General features: G+C 37.1%; 1 protein-coding gene across 6 annotated transcripts in view; it reads left to right on the top strand.

Annotated features, from left to right (window-relative positions):
- Positions 1-18820, top strand: part of LOC114478866 (microtubule-associated protein 4-like) — a 126117-nt gene extending 107297 nt beyond the window's left edge. For 5 of the 6 annotated variants that reach the window (XM_028472174.1, XM_028472176.1, XM_028472173.1 and 2 more), the window contains 6 exons: positions 3586-3645; positions 10373-10465; positions 12623-12704; positions 12790-12899; positions 14365-14554; positions 15682-18820. In XM_028472174.1, coding sequence (XP_028327975.1) covers positions 3586-3645; positions 10373-10465; positions 12623-12704; positions 12790-12899; positions 14365-14554; positions 15682-15686 — 540 coding nt within the window. In that variant the 3' untranslated portion in view covers positions 15687-18820. The remainder of the gene's footprint in view (positions 1-3585; positions 3646-10372; positions 10466-12622; positions 12705-12789; positions 12900-14364; positions 14555-15681) is intronic. The other variant, XM_028472175.1, reaches the window with a different exon arrangement.
- The last annotated feature ends 8023 nt before the right edge of the window (positions 18821-26843 follow it).

The raw sequence follows: 26843 nt of genomic DNA, 5'->3' as shown, positions 1-26843 counted from the left end.
CAAGAACATGAAAAATAACAAAAACACACATAATGACAAAAAACTGACAAAACATCGAAACCACAGACAAAGACAAAAAAGTCAAAAACCCTTCTTTCCCCCTGTGTTAATGCTTTTATTATTCTAAATGCTGAAATAAATATTGATCATGTGGCCCTCACATCAGATACAATCAGATGTTTGTGGCCCCTGCTGTGATAGAGTTGCCTATCCCTGTCCTAGGTGATCAAAAAGATTAAGGAGATCAAAGTGAACCTCCTGAAAAGAAAAAGTTCTCTGAATAAATGAAACCTTAAAGCTGATATCCGGAGTTTCTGAGAAACATCTTGATGTCCCGCCCTAAACAGCCTCACTTCCTCCCACTGCCTCTGCCCATCTACCAGAAGCCACGCCTCTACTTTTCTGCATGCGCATCGCGGAACATAACAAGGTTGCATCGGGTCGCATTAATATGACGCGCTGTGTTTCCTTGCACAGTTCCACATTCACTTTGATTGACAGTCTCAAAAACAGGAAGTGGAAGCCTATTGGCTGGGTACAGTCGGCTATCGTTTCCATTTGTATAGGGGTCAATAGGACGAAGGAGGGACTTATATACATTAATGTATATGAATGACCACCGGCAGTAGACCATAGTAAAAGATGAGTTAGGTATTTTTTCACATTTCAAAAGAATGATACATAAACATAGATTTCTCAGAAACTCCGGATATCAGCTTTAACATAACAAAAGAAGAAAAAATTAACTTACTCGAAATATTTACTCAACCTGTTTAGAGTCTGGGGTCATGGTCTTTAAATATGATTTCTATTATTATTTTTTTAATCAAAATCATTCTAGTTTTTATTTCAAACAACATAATGAGCCAATTACATCAGAGACAGAGTTGGAAAACATGTAAGTAGTTCTAGAGTCTATTTTTAAGACGTTTATGGATTTAACTTTGTGGCTGATGTTTTTGTTCTACCCACCCACATCACTGAGTTTTTTTGGTTCCTCTTCTCTTCACTGCTGTACTGCAGTGTTCAGCTCATTTCTGAGCTACATTAAGCAGCACAGCTGTGATTAGACTTAGACTACAGAATCCTGGGACGATGTAGCTTAGCCCACAAAGGTCTGTAAGGATTTCATGCTTTAAAAATCATTCTGTGATACTCGTACTCACAAAATAAAAGGTAAAGACAGCGAAGATATACGTTTATTTTTTTAAATTTTTTCTATTTATTTTTTTTTACCATTAGCTGGTATTTAATGAGATGGTAACTGAACGTCTTCCAGTGTGAACGTCAACCTCTGAAGCATCGCTGTTTCTTATTGTCTTTGAGTTAAAGTCAATGTGTTGCATCAGTATAAATCTTTAATTCTACATCGTTAGTCACGCAATTTCCCATCGCCAACACAACCATGTATGTTTGCCCACAAACACACACACGCACATGCACACACACCCTGGTGAAAAGTAAATGTGCTAAGTGTACTAAAGTGTACTATCTTAGCATACTTTTGTGTATTTGAAGCCACACCAGTCATCACTACACTTTAAGTGTGTTTATGATTAGTTAACTTGAAACAACTCATTTTGTACCAAATATATCTTACTTGTAATTAAATTGCAATATCTATTATATTTATCATTATGATTTTTTTTTTAATATAAATTCTTGTAGATTTAGTAGCTCATTAAATAGTTCATGTCAATATATTATATTTAGTATGTATCATTTTAGATTAAATAACTCATCAAATAGCTCCCATAAGTACATTGTATTTATCGCTATAAAGAACGTTATACATATAAGTGTGGACTAAATAGCTCATATTAGTTTATTATATTTATCATTATAGAAAAGGTGTTGTATATATCATTAAAAGTTAATTCATTACAAGGGGACATTAGGGAAAAAAGGAAAAACATTTTTTAATGTCAAAAGTATTAAATATTATTATTATTATTATTTATTTTTCCTCTTCTTTTTTTTTCTTTTTCTTTTTTTCTCCCTTCTAATCAAGCCAGTATAGTGATAAGTGTGAAGTTTAGCTATCATGGTGGTGGCTGTGGACAGAGGGAATGAGTGAGTGGTAGTACCTAAAGCAGGTATTTGGGATTAATGTGTCTAAAGTTAAGCCCAGTATGAGTTTTATCCCACATCCCCAGGCGTGCCAGTGCATCGTAGACCAGTATATGTGCAAAAACCGCTACCGCAAACCCAGGAACTGCCCCGGGCCCGCAGATGCAGCCAGGCCAGCAGAAAGAGTGGGGGCCAGGGAGCCCCAGGCCACCCCCCCACGTCCGAGTAACCCCCCAGACGCCCCCATGATCCCAGGCCGAGAGGCAGCCACCGCCCCCCACACGCACCTCCGAGGAAGCCCCAAGCAGCCGGGCACCCAGCGCAAATCCCGCCACCGACCCCAACCCCGAACCCCAAGGCCACCCGCCAGAATCCCCCACCCACCCACACCCAAGCACCCAACCCCTGAGGGGAGGGCCCAGAGAGCCCCCCGCCTGAGACCCCAGCAGATGAACCAAGGCCCACACCCAGCAGATAAAATTATGTAGAAAACAGAGTAATACCTAAAATAATACACTTAATGATCAAACAATGGTACATCTGTTATAAATTATTTGTGCATATTTGTCTTTAAAAACAATTAAAGAATTATGAGTAGGTACTTAAAACTGAAATACTAATGGAATGGAAGCAAAGGAAGACATATTTGTACTTGCTTCCTAATATTTGGCATTTTTTTATTCATTTATTTTAATATTATTTGTAATATTTTTTTATTGGGCGTAAATGCTTATTAAATATTTGCTTTCACTCATAATTAAGCAAGAAACCCAACCACAACTGGGACCATTGTTGCCGTTGGATTGCTTTGGTCTCTCTTTGTTTCAAGACCTGTATAGTGTTTAAACATGCAAACTAACCAGCCGTGTGATTGGTGCTCAGATACAGCTGTCAGTTCTTCTTCTAATAGCTTTCCAAAACTGCCATATTTCTGTGAGAAACAAAAGATAACTCAACAGTTAGAATGTTGCTGTGTGTCAGGCTGTAATTATTGTTCACTATTCACTTTGAAATGTTGTTTGTTGTGCTGACGTTGCCTCACTTAAAAAAAAAAAAAGAAAAAAGCATCTCTCTAAATAGATATTTATTCTAGAATAGTTAGGCAGGCATGTGACATAACAAATACTTTGGATATTATTGTGTTACGTACATTGTATTAATGACTTCTTTTCTAACATTCTTTTCCATCTCCTTTTAGGAATTGTAGAGAAATAATAATAATAATAATGATAACAGTGTTGTTTTGTGACATTTCCAAATTTAATCTGCACTCTTTTGTGTTGGTATTGAATGACTCATCATTATCACATGAGACATGTCAGTGACTCTGTCCCAAATTATCCATCTAAACCTGTTTCCTCCCATAAAAACCATTCCTCCATCCATCTGATCCTGTTGCTGTGAATATCACAAGCATCCCTCCCTTCCACCCGCTCCTCCACCTGGTTGTGCCGTGGCGTGTGGTTGGTTGGTTGGAGGCTGTATTATTGATCCGGGGGCTAATTGTCTCCCCAGGTCTCCTCCACCCCGAACAACAAGACATCAGACCCCTCCACCCCCACCGCCAAGGCCAAAGTGAGTCGCTGCCATCGGCACCCTCAACACACTGTTACATCCTCCCTGTTCCACTGCACACGTCTACCCATCCTGCACCTATAGCAGCTAATATAGCAGCTAATGTACCAACTAATGTAGCAGCTAATAGCAGCTAATGTAGCAGCTAATGTAGTAGCTAGTGTAGCAGCAGCTAATGTAGCAGCTAATGTTACAGCTAATGTAGCAGCTAATATAGCAGCTAATGTAACAACTAATGTAGCAGCTAATAGCAGCTAATGTAGCAGCTAATGTAGTAGCTAGTGTAGCAGCAGCTAATGTAGCAGCTAGTGTTACAGCTAATGTAGCAGCTAATATAGCAGCTAATGTAGCAACTAATGTAGCAGCTAATAGCAGCTAATGTAGCAGCTAACGTAACAGCTAATGTAGCAGCTAGTGTAGCAGCAGCTAATGTAGTAGCTAATATAGCAGTTAATGTAGCAGTTAATGTAGCAACTAATGTAGCAACTAATAGCAGCTAATGTAGCAGCTAATATAGCAGTTAATGTAGCAACTAATTTAGCAGCTAATGTTGCAGGTAATGTAGCAGCAGCTAATGTAGCAGCAGCTAATGTAGCAGCTACAGCAAGTTTTAACATAAACATTGCCCATAACACAACTAATCTGGCATATGTGTGTATAATGTTATAGTATGTACAATTATATATATATTACTAAGTATCACATGGTGCGACTGTCCATTTCATACATCTTCTGTCCTATTTGGCATGATTTTTTAGTCCTGTGTTAAATAAATATTAAAGGCACACTGTGTAAATTTTGGCCACTAGGGGCGCTAGACCGGTAACTTTCACACAAGCGCCACCTAGTGGCCACAAGCGCTGCAGCACTCTCGCAAAAATCAACAAACAGTAAGTGGGGCCAGCCTCCCTTGATTGTGTATGCAGACAGTAGTTGACCCGTGACTTCGGGATAAGGATTGGGTCTAAGGGCCGGGGTGCAAATCAGGGCTTGGCTCGCGCCGCGGCTGGAGGAGCAGCCGCCACCGCCCTCCTCTCCCCCGCTGCTGGAAGCCCGGCGCTCGGCCCCCCCTCGCCGCGTTGGTGGCGTATACATAGACTGTAGCCTCGGTGCGAGCTTCGCTTCGCACCCCAGCCTGACCGACCCAGTCATTAGAGCCAATCCCTATCCCGAAGTTACGGATCTGACTTGCTAAAGAATCCACGTTTAACTGAACTAGCGCTGCGATGAGTGCACCATTAACCCAACACGAAACTATCATATTGTGCTCTTTTGGCTGTAAACAGAGGCTAACACGTTTTAGCTGCCCACAACAATGGCGCCGGGTCAGGAAATATTGTGACGTCACGTGGGAACTATATATAGCGGAGCCTGTGGTCACGTGACTGCCGTAAAGTGAAACATTCTCCAGGTCACATGACCTGGTGAAAGACGGTCCGTCTCCCCAAACTTACATAGTCGGTATTTTAAGAGGAGCATTGATACTGCCTAACGCTGTATATTGGCCTGAGGAATCATTTAAAATAACTCATATGAGTCAACTATTTAGGCCAAAAAGTCCACGATGTGCCTTTAATAAAGAATTATTCCATAAAATTATTTGCACCAAAAAAAGAACATTTTTTGCCTTTTAGATCAACACATATGAGAACATTTTAGAAAATATCATTGATAATGACTTGAGTGATTAAAAACAGATTAAAAGATCAGTTTTATAGCCGAAACATTACAATCAGGTTTTAATCTTCCTGGCAAACGATTTATACAAAAAAACTGAGAAATACATTCAAAGCAGGAAAATACAATAAAAACAAATACCATCAACTGTTTAGACCAGTTAGTTCATTTAAATTTTCATCACACCCGAACATTTTCACATTGTGTGCGTCATAATATGTGTGATACATGACAGAAGTTTTACCGTCTCTGTTTCTAACTTGATCAATGCCATCAACAACAACACACCTGTACCTATACTCTGTAAAAAAAAAAATCACTTTCTTCTTTGAATGACTAATCTAGGTGTTGGTTTCCTCTTCCTGTGCTCTCTCTCAAGCACACGCACGTCATTGCTGTCATCATACGTGAACAAATGTGTGTTTGGCTGCGATTCTGAGAAATCCTGGCATGCAGTGAAGCTACAGGTTGAAAGGAGACACATGTCACATGCTTTTTTTATGTTCCGCTGTGGTATTTTCAGGTTTGTGCTGCGACGTTTACGCACATTGGGGTTGGATAAATCTGTTCGCAGCATATTACAGATTACACAAAAGCCTAAGCATTGTGCATCACTTTTATTTTATGTTCTTTTGTCATTTGGTGTCTTTTTCTAAGTTTCTACAGATCTTAAAGAGCCACAAACAATAAAATAGTGATGTTGACCAACATGTTTATGCGGTGCTTTGAGCAAGAGACAGTCTTTTAAAAGTGTTTTCACGTGTGTTAATTCACGCATTCAGCGAATGTGAGCTAACTGCTGGATGAGTCATTCTTCGCTGGTTCCACCTGCGTCATTTACCAATTTGATCCTGTAAAAAGAGAGAAAGAGTAAGGAACGGAGAGAGTGGAGGAGGAGGAGGAGAAGGAGGGAGTCTGACGTCTGCAGAAGCAATGAAGCAGATGTCACTTGTCAAGTAAAGATGAAAATCTTTTATGTTCATAGGTGAAAAAAGAAAGTGCAACAAGCTTTTCCAAGCACAAAAACAGAAGCTGAATGACTTCAATGTCCTAATGGAATAATGTTTTAACACTGTTTACTAGTTTTTCATACAACAAACCAGGAAAATGCACCTCTGCCTGTGTGATACGTGCGACACACAACTTCACTTCTTTTAACGCAAACAGTTATTTTAAGACTGTTTAAACTAATGTTTTTTTTTTTTTCATTTATTATGTTTACACTTGTATATTTAATTAATCCCGGACACTTTGCATCCATATTGGTGAAGTTAACACACCATGTACTGTATGAATTCTGTAACAATTTAATATGTTTAAAGTGAGATTTCAAAATTCTGTTATACCTTATCTTTTTTTAGTGTTGACTTACTTTTTTTCATTTTTTTTTTTTTTACTTTTTGTATATACTTGTAGGATGAAAATGCACATAACAGTGCTTCAGATTTTCTTTTAATCACAATCAGAAATACTTTATCCCAGATGGAAATGACTTTGTTACAGAGTGAAATATTACAAATGAAAAGAAGAAATGCTAAACAAAGAAAGAAAGAAAGAAAGAAATGGAAAAAAGAAAATGTAAGGTACATATTTAAGTACAACAGTTAATTAAATAAGGATTAAATATAATAATCATATGTAAAAATATAATGTACAAAAAATGTATCGAAGAAAATGCATTAGATTATTAACTCATTCAGTGCCAGCCATTTTCAGAATTTCTATCCCCCCTCAGTGCCAGCCGTTTTAGAGCATTTTGATTGATTTTTAAAGACCCACAGAATATTTTGTACAATGACAAACTGAAATCTGACACCAGATTCTGAAAGATTACAGTCTCAACTTTCATTGGAAAAAAGAAATGTGTTTGTATTTTGTTTAGGTCTTCTGTAATCAGCAGTTGAATAGAGCAAGTTTCACATAAATCGCCAGTTTCAGAGCAAAAAGCTGAGAAAACAGGCTTTTTCTAAAAAAAAATCTCTGTGCCAATTTTTTTTTTGCCTTTTTGAAAACTATAACATCTGAACGTTGGTTTCCTTCTAAAAGAAAAACACTGAGACAAGAATTTTGATGGCAATATTATTATTTTGCTATCTTGCTCACCTTTGAATTTTTTTGCTTACTGTATCCTAGCAACTTCCGTGAAAAAACGCAATTGAGATAATATATATATATATATATATATTTATATATATATGACACTGAGAGTTTGGATTTGAAATGACGAAATATCTCGTCAATGGCACTGAGTGAGTTAATAATGGAAATTTAGGGACTTTTTTTGTGTTTTCATGTATTTCACTTTTACAACAAATATAGAAGTTGTCGTATTACATACAATATGTAACTTGTATTGAGGGTAATAATAAGGTGAGAGAGTCGGTGTGCAGATTTGTTTTTCCATGTATGGGCATGAAGCATTTTTCATTGTGTCTCTCCTTAAAGGATGAATCATTTTCAGGCTTCCTCATTCACAAAATTTCAACAAAATGGATAAAGAATGTTACTTTTCCTGAAAAAGGTCAAATATATGAATAAATATGATAGAGATCATTTTCTGGACAAAGAAAAAGGATAAGTCGCAACCCACAGTTTGACAAAATTGACGTTAGTAGTAATTATTCATAATAATTAAACAGAAGTATTTCACCTACATGGAAATGTTTGCTTTGTACTGTGATGATGCTGTCATATTCACCCATGTTGAGTGACATTTGTTTGACATATTCAAGGGTGAAAAAAAAAAACTTGTACCGAGGGAGTTTGAGAGAGCAACAGAAAGCATCAATGTATAGATTTGTGTTCCTAAATGAAGCTGAGGGAGCATGTGTGTTGTTCCTGTTGTGCATCTTCACGTTTCTCTGTCAGGAGAATCATTCACCACCACCACCAACACCCAATCAGATTTGTGTCAAAAAGAAAAAAAAAACTAAAATGTGTGAACTGCAAACAAAAAATAGGCCAAAAAAATGACTCCTGACTTTTTGCTTGTGATTCTTGGCTTTTTGCTTTTAATTTGCAAGCAAAAAGTCAAGAATCACAAGCAAAAAAGTAGGGATGCTTCACTTCCGATACGATACCGATATTGCAGCCTTGCGTATTGACTTACCGATATAGATCTGATGCGATATCAGCACAAAACATACATTTATTACTCGTTTTTTAGTGTGGAATGTTAGAAAAGCCTTGATCAAGTGATGTTACTCAAACAGAGAACAATAGTCAGCAACAGTAGGTATGAGAAAAACTGACCCATTTATTATTAACCAATTGGTTACATAAATGTTAACCTTCAACATAATATATACAGTATTCTACAATTGAATAAAAATTAAAAAAAAATTATCAGAATGCTTTTATCGGAGATTTTATATGCAGTTTGATAAAATCCGATTTAAAATTTGTTTTCTGGCTGATATCGGACCGATATCAATATTAGATCGGGACACCACTAGAAAAAACTCAAGAATCGCAAGCAAAAAGTAAGGGAGCACAAGCAAAAAGGCAGGAAGTGGAAATATTTTAAGTAATATGTTGTATTTTTTGTTTGCAATTCACAAATTTTGGTTTGTTTCTTTTGAACACAAATCTGATTCCATGACCCAACACCTTTGATTTGAGTGTTTTTCCCTCATTTTTAACCTGAAACATTCCAACTTCCCTCACATCTTCCTTCACCTTATTGAGTGCAATGTCTTTACAACAAAATGGTCGAATCCACTCCGGTGTTTGAGGCAGTGCTTCGTGACCAACGGATTTAAAACCAACGGCTTTAGTGCTTTATACATTATATTGATCCCTGAGTCGACCTCCTCGGTTTGTTGTAAGAGGCTGACCTTTTGTTGTGTGGCAGGCTACAGAGCCATACACCAGCCAACACTCCAGGCTTCCAGCAGAAAGAGTGCACTCGGTAGCACCCTTGACAACAAAAAGTCTTTTATTCTCCTGCTGTTTCTTCTCTGCGTAGAGATCACTTAAATGTTCACTTAGCATGCTGTTTCATCCTCCAGTCTTTGTCCTGTGCTTTCCTAGTTAAAGCTGTTTATGGAGGTACTCTGCTGTTCCTTATCTTTCAGTGCCAAAGCACAAAGATTTCATAAGTAAATCTGATTAAGTAAATCTGCCTTTGTTTCTGTTCGCATTTGCTTTTCTCCAAAGAGCAAGTGCCATGTGGGCCATTTCATGTCATTTCAACTCATTTTCAGGACATCCCATGCGCTTTGGTCTGAAAAAAATCTATATATTACAAATGAAAAACAAATAAACTACAAATAATTATCAGACATAGAGGCAAGCATCAATGGCCTCATGTAAAGAATTTTCAATATTTGCGAGTCGTGAAATAACCCAAATTTAATAAAAAAGAACAAGTTGCATAAAGAAAATGTGTTTTTCTTCCATTCCCACATGCAGTTATGGGCCAATAAAAATAGTAAAAAAAAAAAAAAAAAAAAAAAAAGTATTTTTTTGGATTTCAAGAGACTGTCACCAAAGAACCAATGCAGATATGTGACTAATCATTAGTGATGTGAACAGTCTATGTACATACTGTAGCTCACAGCTGATCAGTTGATGATTAGTTTATCATATTTCAGTTTCCTGTATGATGTAGTTGAAAATGAAAGAGAAATAAGGAACCACGAAAATCGAAACATACCCCCCTCACTAAATTGGTCATATCTCAAAAAGCATTCATTCGATCAACCTAAAAATGTACAGTATGCCTATTAAATAATCACAGAACAATTGGTAAAAATTTCAGAATTTTTTTAGACCAAAGTGCGTGGGCCATTTGTTGAAATGGCATTAATAATGACCGATCTAGCTGTTTCTAACCATAACCACACAGTAATAGTTCTAAGACTGTGGTTTCTCCAAAGTGAAACGCAGAATCTCTTCCATAATAACACAAGAACGTCGTACAGTTTCCTGTTAGCCACTGCTGCTTGCTGATCTGCTCTTTTCTTTGTTACGCCCTTGTCTTTTTCTTTCTTTCCCTCCTTTCCTTTGGCTCTCCTGCTTGTCTGTGTGTCTGTCTGGCCATCTTTAGGTGCAGATAGTGCACAAAAAGCTGGATTTCAGCCACATCACCTCTCGCTGTGGCTCCAAGGATAATATCAAACATGTCCCTGGTGGTGGCAAAGTAAGTACTATACGGAAACTGAGACAAAAGGGGGAAGTTTATCTGATGTGATTCATTTTTCAGTAAAAAAAACATCAGTTAGGAGACCTGTTTGAACCATGATGCATTTTTTCCAGGTGAATAAAGCAGGTAGACGATGATCATGAATTTATCTGCCAGTTTTTTGGATGAATATTGTATTATTACGCTGTCGGGATCCCATCGTTATCCTGCATGTTCATCTTGTTCTTCTGTGGAAATCCTACTTCCCATGCATGAACAATCACCAAATTTTGCACAAAGGTTCAGTCCCATGCCAGATTCCCTCAGCTGCAAAAACAGGCCAATCGTCTTAAAGGTGGTGCTGCAGCTAACCTTTAAAGTTTAAAATATTTTTAAAAAAATCGCAACAAATCTGCCAAATGTGCTTCAGATTTGCAACTTTCACCAAAATGTACTGTAGCCCCAATACGTAATAAACTTTTGTCAGTTTTTAAGTCCATCACTCTTGGTTTTTTCAAAAACTGAAAAAGTTATTAAACCTATCTCCCCCCACAATTTTTAGCTTAATTGACACCAAACAGCTGATCTTCAGACTTTCCTACACAAATGATCCACATAGATTATGGATTTATCCAGAAATGTATCCTACAGTGCATCAATATATGCGAGTGTAAACGGTAACGTAAGTGTACAATTTCAATGTACAGTTTTTGTAGATGATGTTTTAGAAAATAGCAAAATTTTATCTCAAAAACGGATTTTTTTTTTTATGTGAACAATTGGAGTCAATTCATCAGTTTTTCACTTATGAAGCCATTAAATCATTGTTAAAAACAAATTACTAACATCTCCATGATGTCTACATGCAATTTGTGCATGCACAGCTGCCCGCTGCAGCAGCTATAATTTATAATAGGGTTTGGCTATGATGATCGTAGACTAAAATAACCCTCTTTTATGTTGATAATATGTCACACAAGGCACATTTCCACATGCTTTGCCCTTCTTTAAACAGCTATAAGATGATTTCATAAATTTAATCCCTTTAACTTGAAAATACCTCCAGGAACAGATGAAATGTGATAATTTTGCTGCTGTAATAAGGAAACACATGAAAGATTATCGTTTCCAAAGTTACTGACAATGTAGGGGTTTCCATTTGCACATAAGTGGCTCCTGCTGGTTCTGCTCTGGATGGATTTCACTTTATATGATGTGATCGAATCACTGGTTCCTGTGCCCACCCGTCCAGATGCTGGTCTGTTTCTGCTACAAACATCTGTTGCTCTATCACCTTTCAACTGCCTTTGCCTTTGCTGTCTCGTGTCAAATAGATCCTGGATCAGTTAAAGAAATCAACTATGGATTAGTTTTGGGGTTTTTTTTCCCTCAGTTGTTACATTTGTATAGTTTGTATACATTGTATCTATTTTAGATTTGTATGCATTCAATTATAAATTCTCTAAAAGTTAATGTATGATGTAAAAAACTAAGGCTACCATTTGTTTAAGATTCTGTAGAGTCAGTTCATTTTTCCTACATAAAATATGTAAATTCAAACCAAATATATAGGACGAAATCTTAGATTTTGGTTGCTTTACATTCAAACAGTAAATTTGAATCATTCTAGTTTAACCTTTATGCACCACAATCAACATTTTTGTTCTTAATGCCTGAAGGAGTGAGAAAATAAAGTAATTCCTGGGGGTTAAATTGACCTTCAGTGCCAGGTTTGAAGTCAAACTGCTTACAATGATGATTTGTATGAATGATTTTTATTCCAATCAGCTCACCAGAGTCCTCCAGCATCTCACCTATGTTAATCCGACTGATTGCACAACGCGCTTTCAGACAGGTCACTAAAAGTCCAACTGCGCTTCCTGTCAGACATCTATTCATGATGTGGAGCTTTTATTCTGCTTGGTCACATTTTATAACCACAAGCTGGGGCCATTCAACCACTAAAGTTAGCACAGCATTGGTTATGGAGGTGAAAACAAGAATACATCAGTTGTTGAGATGTATTCGCTCCTATGTTGTATTTTCTTTTACATTCTTTCCTGCTCCTGACACAAGCTAAGGAAGGATTTGTTTTTTTTTTTTTTTTTTTTTTTTCCGTAGGGCATTGACAAACCTAGATCATTCTATGTGTGCATAATCTCTCCTTCTCTACAGGTGCAGATCCTGAATAAAAAGGTGGACGTGAGCAAGGTGACATCCAAATGTGGCTCTAAGGATAACATCAAACACAAGCCAGGTCTCCTTGTTTTTAGAGAAATTCTCTTGTAACTATACTGTTGTATTCCGCCGCCTCTGAATACTCATCATGTTTTCCACACTAGGTGGTGGTGATGTGAAGATTGAGTCTCATAAACTAAACATCAATGCTAAATCTAAGATTGGCTCCCTGGACAACAATGGACAAGGCAACGGACAAGCCAATGGTCACAAGGTGAAATATGACACTGTCAATACTAAGTGCATGAATGATATGAAATATATTCTTCTTAATGCTCAATACTGTCAGGAATCTATAAGTCTGTTATGGCTAACATTGGAGCTTATTATGCTCTCAGCCACATGTGTCAAACTCAAGGCTCGAAGGGCCAAATGCAGTCCTTTAGAGAAGACAATTTTGACTAATTTTGTGCGTACAAAATGACAGAAAAATACACCAAACAACAGCAAGAATACGTTTAAAAAAAAAAAATACAAATAATTACAACATTGCACAGAATGACAGAATTACTATAAAAAAAATGTTGTTTCCTTTGTTAACGCTGAGATTGATCATTATTCTAAATGCTAAGACATGAATGTTGATAATGTGGCCCTTCCCTCAAACAAACAATTTAATGGAAGGGAGACAGTCATTACGACAGAGAAAACATGAATAGATGTATAACATCTCAGTCCCTCAAAAATCATAAATTAAATTAAACTGCACAATATATGCACAGACTCACTCTATCACATGACTGTACTCACAAATTGTCAAAAAAAAATTTAAATTTTTCTTAAACTGCTTTTTTCCCCACAAAAAATCTGACAAAATCGCTCTAAATTAAAAAAAAAAAAAAAAAGTTGAAGTGAAGTTCTTTCAGGAATTGATATCTTTCATTTATTGCTTGGATTTTGTCGGTGCCTTACATATTGTAACACCTAAATATTCAATCCAACTACATTTCTTTTAGTAAAAAATAAGGTTCAGATGCACAAAAACATACAAAATATGTAGTAACTTAGTAAATATGCACAAGTACACTTTGATTTAAAAAAAAAAAAAAATTATTTACTAATAAATTTCTGTAATTTATTCTGTTTATTCAAAATGTTATGTGATGCGACTGTCTGGCCATGACTTTAAAATTACTGTAAATCTATTCAGATTTATTTTCTATTATATTATAGTCCTATTTAAAAGTATTTCTATATTTAATTCCATCATAATATTTATGCAAACCTTGCCTGATGATAACCATTTGATGAAATGTCATGCAGTCAAAATCCTTATACGTTAATGTTAAATACATGGAAGTGCAAACAAGGGCACATTACGGTTGAAATCAGCCTTTTTTTTCTGCCCAAAATCTGTGACCCAGATGATATTAATCTGGTCCGTATTTGGCCCCTGAAGTAAAATGACTTTGACACTCGTGCACTAATTCTACTAGTCCTACTGCTCAAACACAGCTGATTGGCTACTTGATGCATGAATTCTGTCTTTTCAGATTGCACAATGCAGTAACCCAATCAGAAACCGAAAGCTCTCTAAATGTCATCTACTCATTGTGTTCTTGCTGACTCACTGTGGTGTAATCAATTACCACCACTAGATGGAGCTGTGGCACAAAAGTAACTTAAGGAGAAGTAATTGTGTTCCTTCTGTGGCCCTTTGTGTCTATTTCTGGCGACAGGAGGAGAAATCAGAGAAGCCATCTTCACCCCCCAATGGGGCTCCAGCGACGGGACCAGCAGGCGTTGCCAAGGCAACGGCACCAGGGGACGTTGCTAAGGAGAACGGCATGAAGGAACCTGCACCCAATCCTTTTGGAGGAGACGGGCTGAGGGAGACCCTTAGCAGCGACAAACGCATCACTGAGACAAGTGAGTTTGGATTGTAGCAAACGTCACTTTTACATTGCAATGCTTTGTTGCTTAAAGCAGGGGTTCTCAACCTTTTGCCATATTTTTGCTCCTTTTAATGCATTTTTGCTAAATTACTTCTGCCACTTCGCCATCAAATTTCAATGCCTTTTCTGCACATTTTTTCCACTTTTTAAGACATTTTTGGCATTTATAAACCCTTTCCACCACCTTCACCACCTAATGTTGCATATTATTGTCTTTTAACCTATTTTCACCATATTTCATGCTTATTTTTATTTTTTGTAGTGGTGGCCTTGTGGTTAAGGAAGCGGGCTCGTAATCGGAGGGTTGCTGGTTTGAGTCTCGCTGTGGGATGTGGAGCATGTCCCCTAACCCCTAACTGCTACATTACCTTAATTTCTGCCACTTTTAAGCCAATATTGACACTTTTTTTAAATACCTTTTCTGTCTGTTTTGCTCACTCTAATTTGCAACTTTTGGATGTCGGGTTGTAGCGCACAGTGGATTAGTGGTTAGCATGTCCACCTCACAGCAAGAAAGTCCTAGGTTCAAGCCCTGGGGTGGACAGTCGTGCCATTTCTGTGTGGAGTTTGCATGTTCTCCTCGTGGTGTGTGGGTTTTCTCTGGGTACTCTGGCTTCCTCCCACAAACCAAAAACATAACGTGGTGTGATGTTAGGTTGATCTAAGTGGCCCGTAGGAGTGAATGTGAGTGGTTGTTTGTCCGTTACCCTGCGATGGACTGGCGCCCTGTCATGGGTGTACCCCCGCCTAACGCCCTTTAAGAGCTGGAGACAGCAGACCCTGCGACCCTGAAAAAACGCACAAATGGGTCAGAAAATGGATGGGTGTATGGATGTTGGGTTGGTTCCCCTAATTACCTCACCGAGTTTCATCCGAATCCAAACCAGATTTCACATTTCATCGCGACCTTTCCACAAAATCTGGGTGGTTATACATGAACCTACTGTATCGTTATTAATGGAGATGGTGGTCCTTGGTGGAGGTTTGCAAAGTATAGATTTTTCTCCTCAGTTGTATAATTTAAAAACCAAAACCCCTCTAAAGATCTAACAATGTATTCCTTTATTTGTCGTTCTAACTCCTGCCTCCTCCTTTCCTTAGATTGAATGCCAGTGACCTTCAGATGTTCGTAGGACACGCACTGCGCTTGCCGACCTGTCCATCACCTGAACCGACTAACCTACACACGGCGCAGCCACATCCCTCTGGCCACACCGTTCACCTCGCCCACTGTAGCACCAAACCGACCAATCGTCTCTCAGTGTTTCTCCGAGGCTGGCAGCGTCTTGCAACCAAACTTAGATTGTCTGATCATGTTGATGCCCCTTGGTTGACCTTTGGCCACACCCCTTCCATGCAGAGGAGCCTCTTGCTCTTTGTCTCTGTCTTTCTCTCCACCAGCTTTTTGCTTGATAAGATTTTCTAGTAAGTACTAATTTAGATAAAATGAAACCCCTGATTCTAACAATCCTGATGCAATAAACCCCACAGTCAGTGCTGTATATAGAGCAGGACAAGCCCAGCCCCATTTTGTAGTTCTTTCCATGTTTGAGTCTAATGAGTGACGCAGTGGTAAAACCGCTGGTAAAAGCTTTGCTCTCTGGTCCCTCTCACAGATTTTTACATTTCAAATCCACTTTGATGTCCCAGTTCACTTTTTCATCCCATTCCTGCAGGTGATCACAGCACATTTTGCTTCCCTGTTTGTCATTTGTTCCTCTTTAGCTATAATCCTACTACGGCAATAACCAACATTTGGTAGGCAGCAGTGACAGCTCCAGAGATATGGTCCACTGTTGTAATTTGTGGAAACCAACCTAAAGACCTTTTTAATAATGCAATTTATTTAGACTTTACTCAATATTTGCATGCCTGATAACTATTCTATAGAAATTGATCATAATCAGGCCATAAAAGATGTTAAAGCATCCAATAGACTATTCCGTAGTCCAGGCTCTTCCACGCAAAGGTTTTCTAGTTAGAAACAAACACTTTAATGTTTTTGTTTTACCCTTAATGTACAAGCAGCAGAACAGTATCATGTGTTTTGATGCTTATGCATGCATTTCCAGAGCAGAAAAAGAGCAAATACGTTAGAAAACTATTGTAGCAACATTATTGTCACCAAAACAGAATTGACTCATCACTCTTCTATTTTACCCATGAGATCATCTGCATGACCCTGATTCCAATGCAGAAAAACTACAACAAAATCTTTGGCTTTTTTAATGTAATTTACCAGTAAAATGTTTGTAATGACAACAAAATATCAGGCAATTATCAATGACATCAGCTCAGACATTTTTCAGATAACGAGCCGAGCTTCTAACATTAGTTTAGCTATTCAACAGGTTGAATATCTGTTTATATACAGGGTGTGTATATATACACTTAAGTCATTTAAGATAAAAATAAAATGCCTTTGCATTTTTTAATAAACCCTTAGTTGATAAACAGTGACCAACCCTGATCACACGTGATCACAGCACAAGTTATTTAACTACTGTGGAGGTTCCAGCGCTGCTAGGTTGTTTCTACTTGATGAAAGTGTTGCCAGGCGACCAAAACAAGCACCTTATCCTATGAAATTATTATCAGTAATCAATAATCTAAAGATTTTACCATTCACTGTAAACAAACCACGCCTCACCATTTTGTTTGAGTCACTCGTTCACCTGCGTTCACTCTCCTGTGAGGGACCGAGACGACGTTTGTGGGCTTTTGTCAGAGACTCGTCGCACTTTTTCCCCCTGAATTCTCCTTAATGTGCAAATGAACGCGTAGAGACAGGATGTGGGCGTTTGCAGAGCCTCGCCGTCTCTTTTAGTCAGTGTGTAACCCAGAAACCTTCCTTTGCACACACACATACACACGTACACACACATGTACACTCACACACGAGCACAGATCAATACAGGAAAGCACACACACTGCTTGTAAGTGTGCAGGCACACACAAACAACACAAAACACACTAATGATAATAATAACAACACATTAGTACCGCGTAGTCTAAAGCAGTTCATGCTGTTTCATGGCACTCCTTGTGTTTCAGTGATCCACGCTGATGTTGTTATGATGTTGAGCTGAGTGGGTGTGTCTCTGTGTCATATTCATTGTCATCACTGACTCACTTTCATCTGTATTTCCTCTTTCTGCATTTGATAGACCGCAATACACCACTCGCACTTGGTAAAGCCTCTTGTAACCTTCGCAGTACGTTCCAAACGGAAACAAATAGACGGTGGCTTGTTGTGAAAGAGGAGAAGATGATTGTTGGCAAAAGGGAATAATGTTACTTTCATGGCTAAGATGGAGTCAGAAAGTCATTAACTCATAGTTTTTGTTTAGACGAGTGTTTCTCAAACACTACAGGGGGTACTTGAGAGAGAGAGCGAAAAAGGAAAATTAGCAAATTAAAGCATTAGAAATATGGGCTTTTATGTTTATTTTTAGTTTAAAATGATCATGATAGAGGGAGTTATTGGAATGAGAAATAAGAGAAAGGGGGTACTTAGGCTAAAAAAGTTTGAGAAACACTGGTTTAGACGATAAAACTAGAAGGTAAATAATAATTAACTTTATAATCGTTTATATTCTTGTTGTATATCTGCCCCTGATTTGTAGTGTAGTTAGTTGCTTTTTTTCATTTTGTATGAACTGTGACGGTATATAAAAAATACATATTAAAATAAAAACATTTAAAAAGTTAAAAGATGGGTAAAAACAGGCCATCTTCAAATTGCCATGAATGCAACAGTATTCCAGTGTGGCAAACCTGGGGATGGCTAGAACTACTGTTGCTCGGACCATCTAGAAGATATTTATTTGAAGACACTGGTTTTGATTAAGGTCAATAATGCCCTTTGAGAGGAAAAACACATTAGACATGTAAAAGAAACCCTTCCACTGTGATGTGTCATTGATTTGTAGACGGAAAGGTTTTGTCTTGTACCACAACGGCTGAGCATGAAAAGACTGGGATGGTCTCTGAGGGACTCGTGACGTATTTGTGCTGCTGCTGTAGGTTTGTCAGATGTGTGAAGTGTTACGACTGCATCCATCCTGTAGAGAGCGCTGCTGAGGCTCTGGAACACTGATAGTCTGGCTCTGTGATTTAAATATTTTTTTGTTGTTGACAAAAGGCTGACCAAGAAACGTACATTATAACATCAGATAGGAGCGACTGTCTTCATTTAATCAAAACACTGCATTACTACTTCCAGCAAGATTCTTTTTGTTTTATTTTTGAATAATATGTTCAGGTTTCATTTATTCAGACAACTGTTCCTAAGGAAATTCACTTTGATCTCCTGACATGACGCTTTGATGTTTCCTTTGAAGATTCCTTGACTTCTGCGTAGTAATTACAGCAAGATTACTTGCTGTTGATGAGCAAATAAGATTCCAATCTTGCTGGAAGTACTACGTGGAAGTCAAGCAAACTTCAAAGGACACATCAAAGCAATCAGCAGACGCCTCTGGCGAAGACTGGCGGTTGTTGGGAGATCAAATTGGATTTCCTAAGGAACAGTTGTCTGAATAAATGAAACCTTAACATACTGTATTACTACATCTGGAACACAAAAGTGTAACACTAAATGTCCAACTCTCTTAAAAGTGTTGTGCACTTTGAACACTGGTCTTGTTTATTTCCTAAAGCACTCAAGTGATGTAAAAGTTGCTTTACTGTATAATGGTAAAACATTGTGTACAGTACATGTGCTCATGGGGAAAAACAGTCTTGGTAGTTGTGTTACTGTAGAGAGCAAGTGGTCAAATAGTCACCAATTACGACTACTATTTATTATTATTGTACCGTTCCCTGCTAATTATCTGATTGAGTTGGTGATTACGACCGAGTGTTTTTGGATGTGTGCGTGGATCATATGTGAAAACAAAAATGTGAACCTTTCTTTGTGATTAGAAGAAGAAAAAGGGATGAAAGCACTTTGATAGGTGTAGACAATGGATTGTGTAAATAAAGACAGGGACAAAGCTGTAGTCTTAATGTGTGTAAGAAGCTCTGCGTAAGAGGGTGTGATAATGAACTCCACCCGTCATCTGGCTCCGTTCGGTCTGTTTTAGTAGAGCTTCGGTCATCAGTGTTTTTTGTGTGTTTTTCGACTGCGATTGTTTGACACTTGACTCTCCAGTCTGCTCTCATGTTGTCTCTGTTAACCTTTGCTGGATTTTCATTCTGGCCAAGCTACGAAGTCCAATATAATAAACAGTTACAGGTCAGTAAGCTCATTCACCAAGTCTATACTTTAGATGAAAAACCATCCCCTATTGGCTACTGTTCTTATATCAAATAATATTTATATATTGAGGCAGTTTTGAATATTCTTGTTTAAATTAAAGTCCAGTACATTTCCAGCCCTGAACATTTCTAAGTGATCTAGAATTTACGTGCCAGGATTATCATGTTATTAGATCGTAGACTAAGTGGCTGTGTTCAAAATTGCACACTAACGTACTATACACTACAAACTTAATGAGTATATACTGTCTACGAAATACTACAAGTATGATTGGGATGATGATTGTCCCCACTGAAGTATACTTCCAAGATTCCCAAGATGCATTTAGAACCCACAATGACAAAAATCCTGAAGCACACAGGCTAAATATCTGTTGATTCTCCACCTTTGAAAGTTCTGAAAACATTTTAAGTGAGAAGTTGACCAAGTAGAATATCAACACGTGGTCATTTGATCCATAAAACTCACGGAAACACATTTCATTCCAACATTTGGGAGATTCCATATTGCCCCATTGTGCTAGTGACAAAAACAAGAGCCCTATTTACAAAAGCGTTAAAAACCTAATGGAAGACAAAGAGAGATGCTTTTATTTTGAAAAGGGGATGTTTGACTTTTAGCTTGAAGCTGGTCCGAGGGCGATTTTACATTACCTGTTGACTCAAAAAATGTCCCCATACAGTATACATCTGGGTATTTCTCGCGTGCTCAGTCTTTTCATACTATCTAATGTGAACACACTACATACTTATTTGGACGTCAAATTTCGTATGAGTAGTGCGTTAGTTTTCCATTTCGAACACGGCCTACGTATAACTCCAATTTGCAGCCATAAAAACTTCTGCAGAAGTGGCATGTTTTTGCATATTTCCCAGCATGCTACAGGAAGCTCAGAGCGTTACTTTGATTCATGGGGATGTTGAAATTGGACATATCGATAACTTGTTTCATTTTACATTTGCTAACTTTGGTAATATCTTTAATCCACAGGCACAATAATTCATTTGTAGATGATCCATAATACTGAAACTCAAGCCATTTTTGGCAGATTATTTTGGAATTTTTCAACCAAAATCAGCCTAAAAAGTCTAAAAATAAGTGTTGCCTGAATACAAATTCAGTAACAACACATGTTGTGTTTTAATGGTTGTTGTTGTTAGCCACAGGTATTATTTCTTTGCAGCTTGGACAAAATGAAACTACCAGGTTCATTATGATGATGTCTGTTCAAATCTGTATCTCACTTTGTCTCTTGTACAGTATATACAAAACAAACATGTTTTTATCAGTCATGAATAACTCAAATTAAATTATGGACGTTGACGGATAACGTTTGCAAATCTTTCAAACTCGTTGATGTTAAAATAAATGACCGAAAGCATTGGGAAGAAAAAAAGTGTACTTTTTCCTTTTACTCAGTATTTGCCTTTTTTCCATCAAGAAAAGGGCTGCTGAAGTTTCAAGAATGTTTTTAGAAATGTATTTAACTTAAGTTACAAGATTATGAGTACATGTTCAAGGTTCATCTTTATTCTCTTCTTGGAAGAAAGATCGAAATGTTTCATAAATATGGACGGATTAAGCAAGAAGGAAGGGAGGAAGTGTGTTGTAAGTTTAGTGAAGTTCAAATTTTTAAAAGTGGAAACAGCTTGGTTTGAACTTTACTGATACACGCTGGTTTTGGTTCTTCTAAGTCCTTCCGACGCCGACTGCCGATTTTCCTCCTTTAATCAGAGCAACAGTAACCAGACATTGTCTTTTGGCATGTGATGTAAAGTCATGTCCTGTATTTAGAGAGCTCCATGTGACATCTGAACATACCTACCAACACAAGGCAGATTTATTGCAATTCTTGGACCAAATTAAATTTTCTGAGACAAAAAAGAGGAACTTTTCTGGTTAATCAAAAAAAAAAAAAAATGTTGAATTTGCTTTGAACTTGGAAAATAAAGAAAGTAAGTCTTGGTAGATATGCATCTGGAGCCCCTATAGCTGTGTCCTCCACCTACAGAGGCTTATCAGATCCACAGCACTGAAACGGAGCAGATCTTTGCATGTCTATCCACACATTGTGAGGCAACTGCCATTTGGAAGGAAAAAAAAAGAACCACCTGAAACTGTATCATCACCCAAGGCAGTAAAACAATTTAGAGACCTTTTCCAGCAGTCCATTAACCTCACATACTACACGTTCTCAATATTAAAGCAATGAATGGCATGTAAAATGAAGCTAGTTTTCAGTACTGTGGACTGTATGTGTACTCTTTAAATGTGTAAAGGCACAACACCTTAGCAAGAGCATGCAGAAGACAATAAACTGCTGGTTGTTAGAGGCATCTATCCTAGATTAGATAGAGCTCATCTACCCCCCCTTGACTCTGAATATTTGGTATGAAAGAGATGTTCATTGTGATTAATCGTTAACTAGTGTTGTGAATATTAATCATGAAATAAAAAGATGAGCAAAAGATCCATCTGTGTCACTGCTGTCTCTTTTTACACTAGTTCAAACTTTTTACCCAATTATTGTTTGACAACATTTGTATGAGTCAGCGTATGTGTAATGTCACAAACAAACAAGTGTTGCATTATTATCTAAATTGCCACTTATTGTTTTACATACATCTGCATAGTTATGAATTATAAGCAAAGGCTTATGGTACTTTGGTGTTGTCATCGACTTTACAACATAACTAAGTTCTGTACACTTAATTAAAAAAAAACAATGGGAAATAATATTTAATATGCACTCAATTTATAGATAACTTCCCAATATTGTGGAACACACTAATGCAGGCCGTTTTTATTTCATTTCCTTTTTGTTTTAAATCATCTGTTTTCATGTCTTCAAAATGGTTCTTTTTTTAAAATTTTAAATCTTTTTTTAATCGCCTGGGTCATGTTGTAATGCTTTAAGTCAGACATGGGGAACTGGCGGCCCTCGGTTTAATTTTGTGCATCCCCCGAAGTTAAATCAGCTACAAATATACACAAACATAACAGAAAAATTAAATAAAAATGATAGCAATAATGATTCCACAATACAAAAAACCAACAACAAAATTACACAAAATGACTTAAAACACACATAAAACCAAGATTATAAGCCAAATAACAAAAGGCAAACACAGAAACACACAAAATTAGAGAAAACATATATTTAAAAAAAACCAAACACAAAACAGAGTAAACCCTTGTTGATCCCAGTATTAAGTTATTGCTTAGATCTGTCGTTATTAAAAATGCTGATTTTGTGGCCCTCGCTATTCTTAATAATCACACAAACATTATTGCATTTATATTATATATATCAGGGGTTCTCAAATGGTCTCACCCTGGGACCCACATTTTGCCATGGTCATTAAATAGCGACCCACTCTAAAATAGCTGTTGAAAAAACAACATATATAACCTTTTTTTGAAACATAAATCTATATATTTCCCTGTGCAACATGCATTTCACAGCATGCCTGTCAAAATAAAAGTTTCTTTCCAAATAAAAGACAAGTCCTACATCAGAGACATTAAGTATTTACTTATTTTTCACCAGTTGTTGGCGACCCACCCAGTACACGCTCGCGACCCACTTTTGGGTCCCGACCCACCAGTTGAGAATCACTGATATATACTATCCCAGTAACCCATGTCTTTGACTCTGCTGTGTCTGGGAATATCCTTTTTCCTGAGCTGTCTTGAACGCAGCATTAGCCTCCTAGCAAACAAAAACGTACCGCCAGATAATCAATTATGCAAATTACGCGATGACGTCATTTAGAAACTTCTGGAAAGATTTTAGAAAATCAAGTATCAGTGAATGAGCATTTTAAAAATAAGTTAAAACAACAAATATAAATAAAATAAAAAAACAAGAACGTCGACGAAAACGGACAGTTTGACAGCAGAGCGGACAGTAGGACATTCTGGAAAGTGTAATATATAAAAATTACTTTCTAACTGCTGCTGCCAGGTACATTTATTAAAAAGTCTGATAACGTAACTAATATATTCGCTACAGGTGGACGATAAACAGACTGAAGCTGTCAGACAGGCAGGCTGGCGAAGTACCGTAGATAAAAAGCACATAGTAAGGTAAGTGTGTACAAAGAATGATGTTCTATGACAGATGATGCTATGGATCAATAAAGTCAATGTTAGGTTTGACCACCAATGTTTATTCAATCAATTAATCCACTCATCGTGGGCTTTGTAATGTAGCCATTATTATACTAGCTTATACTATACTTTTTTTTTTTTTTTTTTTTTTAAACAATCAAAAAAAAAAAAAAAAAATGATGAAGTGTATTAAAAATAATTAGTTCAGGGCAAAAATTGGCAACTTGTATCACAATGGGGGCCATACATATGTTATTTAGTGTACATTTAGTGTAAAGACCGTTCTGAGCATTAAAACAGGAAAGAACAAATGGTGTCAGTCTCTGTTGTCATTTTTTGTGATTTTTTTTTTTTTTTTATTTTAATTACATTTTTTAATGATTTTGTCTTTTTTTCTGATTGTTTCTCATATTTGACATATTTTTGTGTTAAGTTGTCCGATTGTGTTTTTGGACTATTATTGTTGGCATTTTGACCATTTTTGCTTTTTTATTTTTATGTAATTTTGTGGGGGTTTTTTTAATTGATTTTGTCTTTTTTTTTTTGTTGATTAATTCTTATATTTGATGCATTTTTGCTGTCTTTTTGTGTGCTTAAGTCTAGAAATAGTAAATTACATTATAGCAAATGCTTTCATTGCCAACAACAAAACTATGATGAAACATTTGTATGTTATTTTCTAAGCAACAACCTATGACCGAATAGCTTAATGATCTCAAATGAATATGTTCATTCTAAAAGGCCCCTTGGAAAAAGTGATCAGCATCTTAAATTGTTTTGATATGTCAAGGTGCATTAATATTCAAGCTAAAAATACAGTATAGCTATTGACTCATACATGTTAAAAATGCATGTAGCTTTAAATCCTTGTCCTTGTCTCCTGGCAGGCAGCTGTATCCTTGTGCAAATATAACCTGTGAAATTCTCAATGGCTGCCATTAAGGACCCTGGTGATTTAGAATAGTCGACTGACTGTACTTCTGAGGCTCTCTGACGCACAGCAGAGAGTCAAAGCTTTTCCACTTTCACAGACACTGCAACAGGTGGCCGTTGAACTGGAGGCAGCCAACACATAATGAGGTGAAAGGGACGCAAGTTGTGTAGTTTTGTGTGAAAGAATATAAAAACTGAAATAAAGATAACTTTCAGTAGTTAACGATATTGACCTCATTAATATATAATAAAATATTTTTTAATAGGAGGGAGACCTAAATATAAAAATAATTTCAAGCACGTTAGCATCATTTAAAATCTTGATTTTTAGGAGATTTGTCATTGTGTCTGATTAACAGACGAGCCATTATGACTGATGAAAATGAAAACTGATTAATCCTCGAACATGGCAACTATTACCGCGTTGGATTTTAGCAATGGGTGAGCATTTCACCCATAAAGTTGATTTTTAATGATAAAAAATTGGGGATGTTTCCGTAGTTCTTGCAGAATAAACCACCCTGCATAGTAGGGCTGTATGATTTTGACTAAAAACCTAATTGAGATTTTTCGGACCAATATTGTGATTGCGATTCGATTTGCGATTTTTATATTTGATACATTTAAATGCATAATCTTCTAAAATGATGAGTGAAGGAAGTCATTTTACTTGTTGACTATCAAACAACATATTGTTGCTCAAATTGCCCCCATTAGAACAAAACACATTAATCTACTTTCAAAAATATTTGGTTTTATGTGGACAGCGCCCTCTTCTGGAGGAATCAATGAGCGTCTGTCTAAACACTTTAGGATCTGCTTTATGGAAACTCAGACCTTTTATCTGTTCCAGCTAAACCAGAGATTGCAAGGCTCCACCATTCTGTTTGGTGAACATCACTCAAACGTCAGAGAGAAGAACAAAACCTCAGCCTTTTGAGGTTACGTTATTGCAGTAGTCTAAACCTTGACTGCGATTCGATATCAATAAACCTTGCGGCCCTACTGGATAGTATCTCAGTGTTGGAGACCGATTTGCAACAATATCCCAAAAATGTTTTGCATTTGTTATTACATTATGAGGCAGGCAAAACATTTTCCCCTAATAGTGTAATATTTTATTGCATCATAGAGTGAGTCAATGATTTATGGATTAAAGGGCTGTAATTGATTCTGGGTTGTCACCTTGGCTGTTTTGTGTGGCATTGATTTTAACAATTACTTCCTCTTCCTACTTAATGCTGGAATGTCAAACTCATTTTAGTTCAGGGGGACCAATTTGATTTGAAGTGGGCCTCAGACAGTAGAAAGCAACATTATTGTGCCGTAGTTTTCATATCTACGTATAAATTATGTATAAGGCAATGGTAATGAGTGACAGATATCAGTCCCTATTGGATTTTCGCTTTAAATTCTCTTGATTTTGTGACTAATTTTTATTTAGATCAGAAAAGTGTCATGTAATAACTTAAGTAACATGGCAGTATTTTAGAAATTTGTAGTTTGTGGTTGAAACTGACTGCCATCATGAGATATAAAAAAAGTGGGAAAAGCCCTGGCAAATAATGTCAATTTGTATGTTTGGACAAACCGATGTAACTACAGCTAAATTATTTTGTAATTTACGCAATCATTCCCAGTCTGTTTTACTTTCTTTTGCTGGCACAATTGGATGTTCCAAAGGGTTGGATTTGGCTCCTGGGCCTTTGAGCTTGATTTAATGGGAACTTCCTGATACAGCACTGCTTCGCAATGGTTGGTTTTCTAACACAGGAATAACAAACTTTTGGTGGAGCTACTTCAATATGTAGGATGGGTTTAATCTGTGAGCATCACAATAATTCCTTGATCTTGTGTACTTTTAATTCTGCTTTAAATGAATTCTGGTCGTTCTACGCATGCTCGTCATGTTACAATGACGCCCTGGTGACGATATAATCCAGGATGGCCCCCC

This window comes from Gouania willdenowi, chromosome 17 (genome assembly GCF_900634775.1).
Source record: "Gouania willdenowi chromosome 17, fGouWil2.1, whole genome shotgun sequence".
Taxonomy (NCBI): domain Eukaryota; kingdom Metazoa; phylum Chordata; class Actinopteri; order Blenniiformes; family Gobiesocidae; genus Gouania; species Gouania willdenowi.
This window is presented reverse-complemented; position numbering and strand designations above follow the sequence as displayed.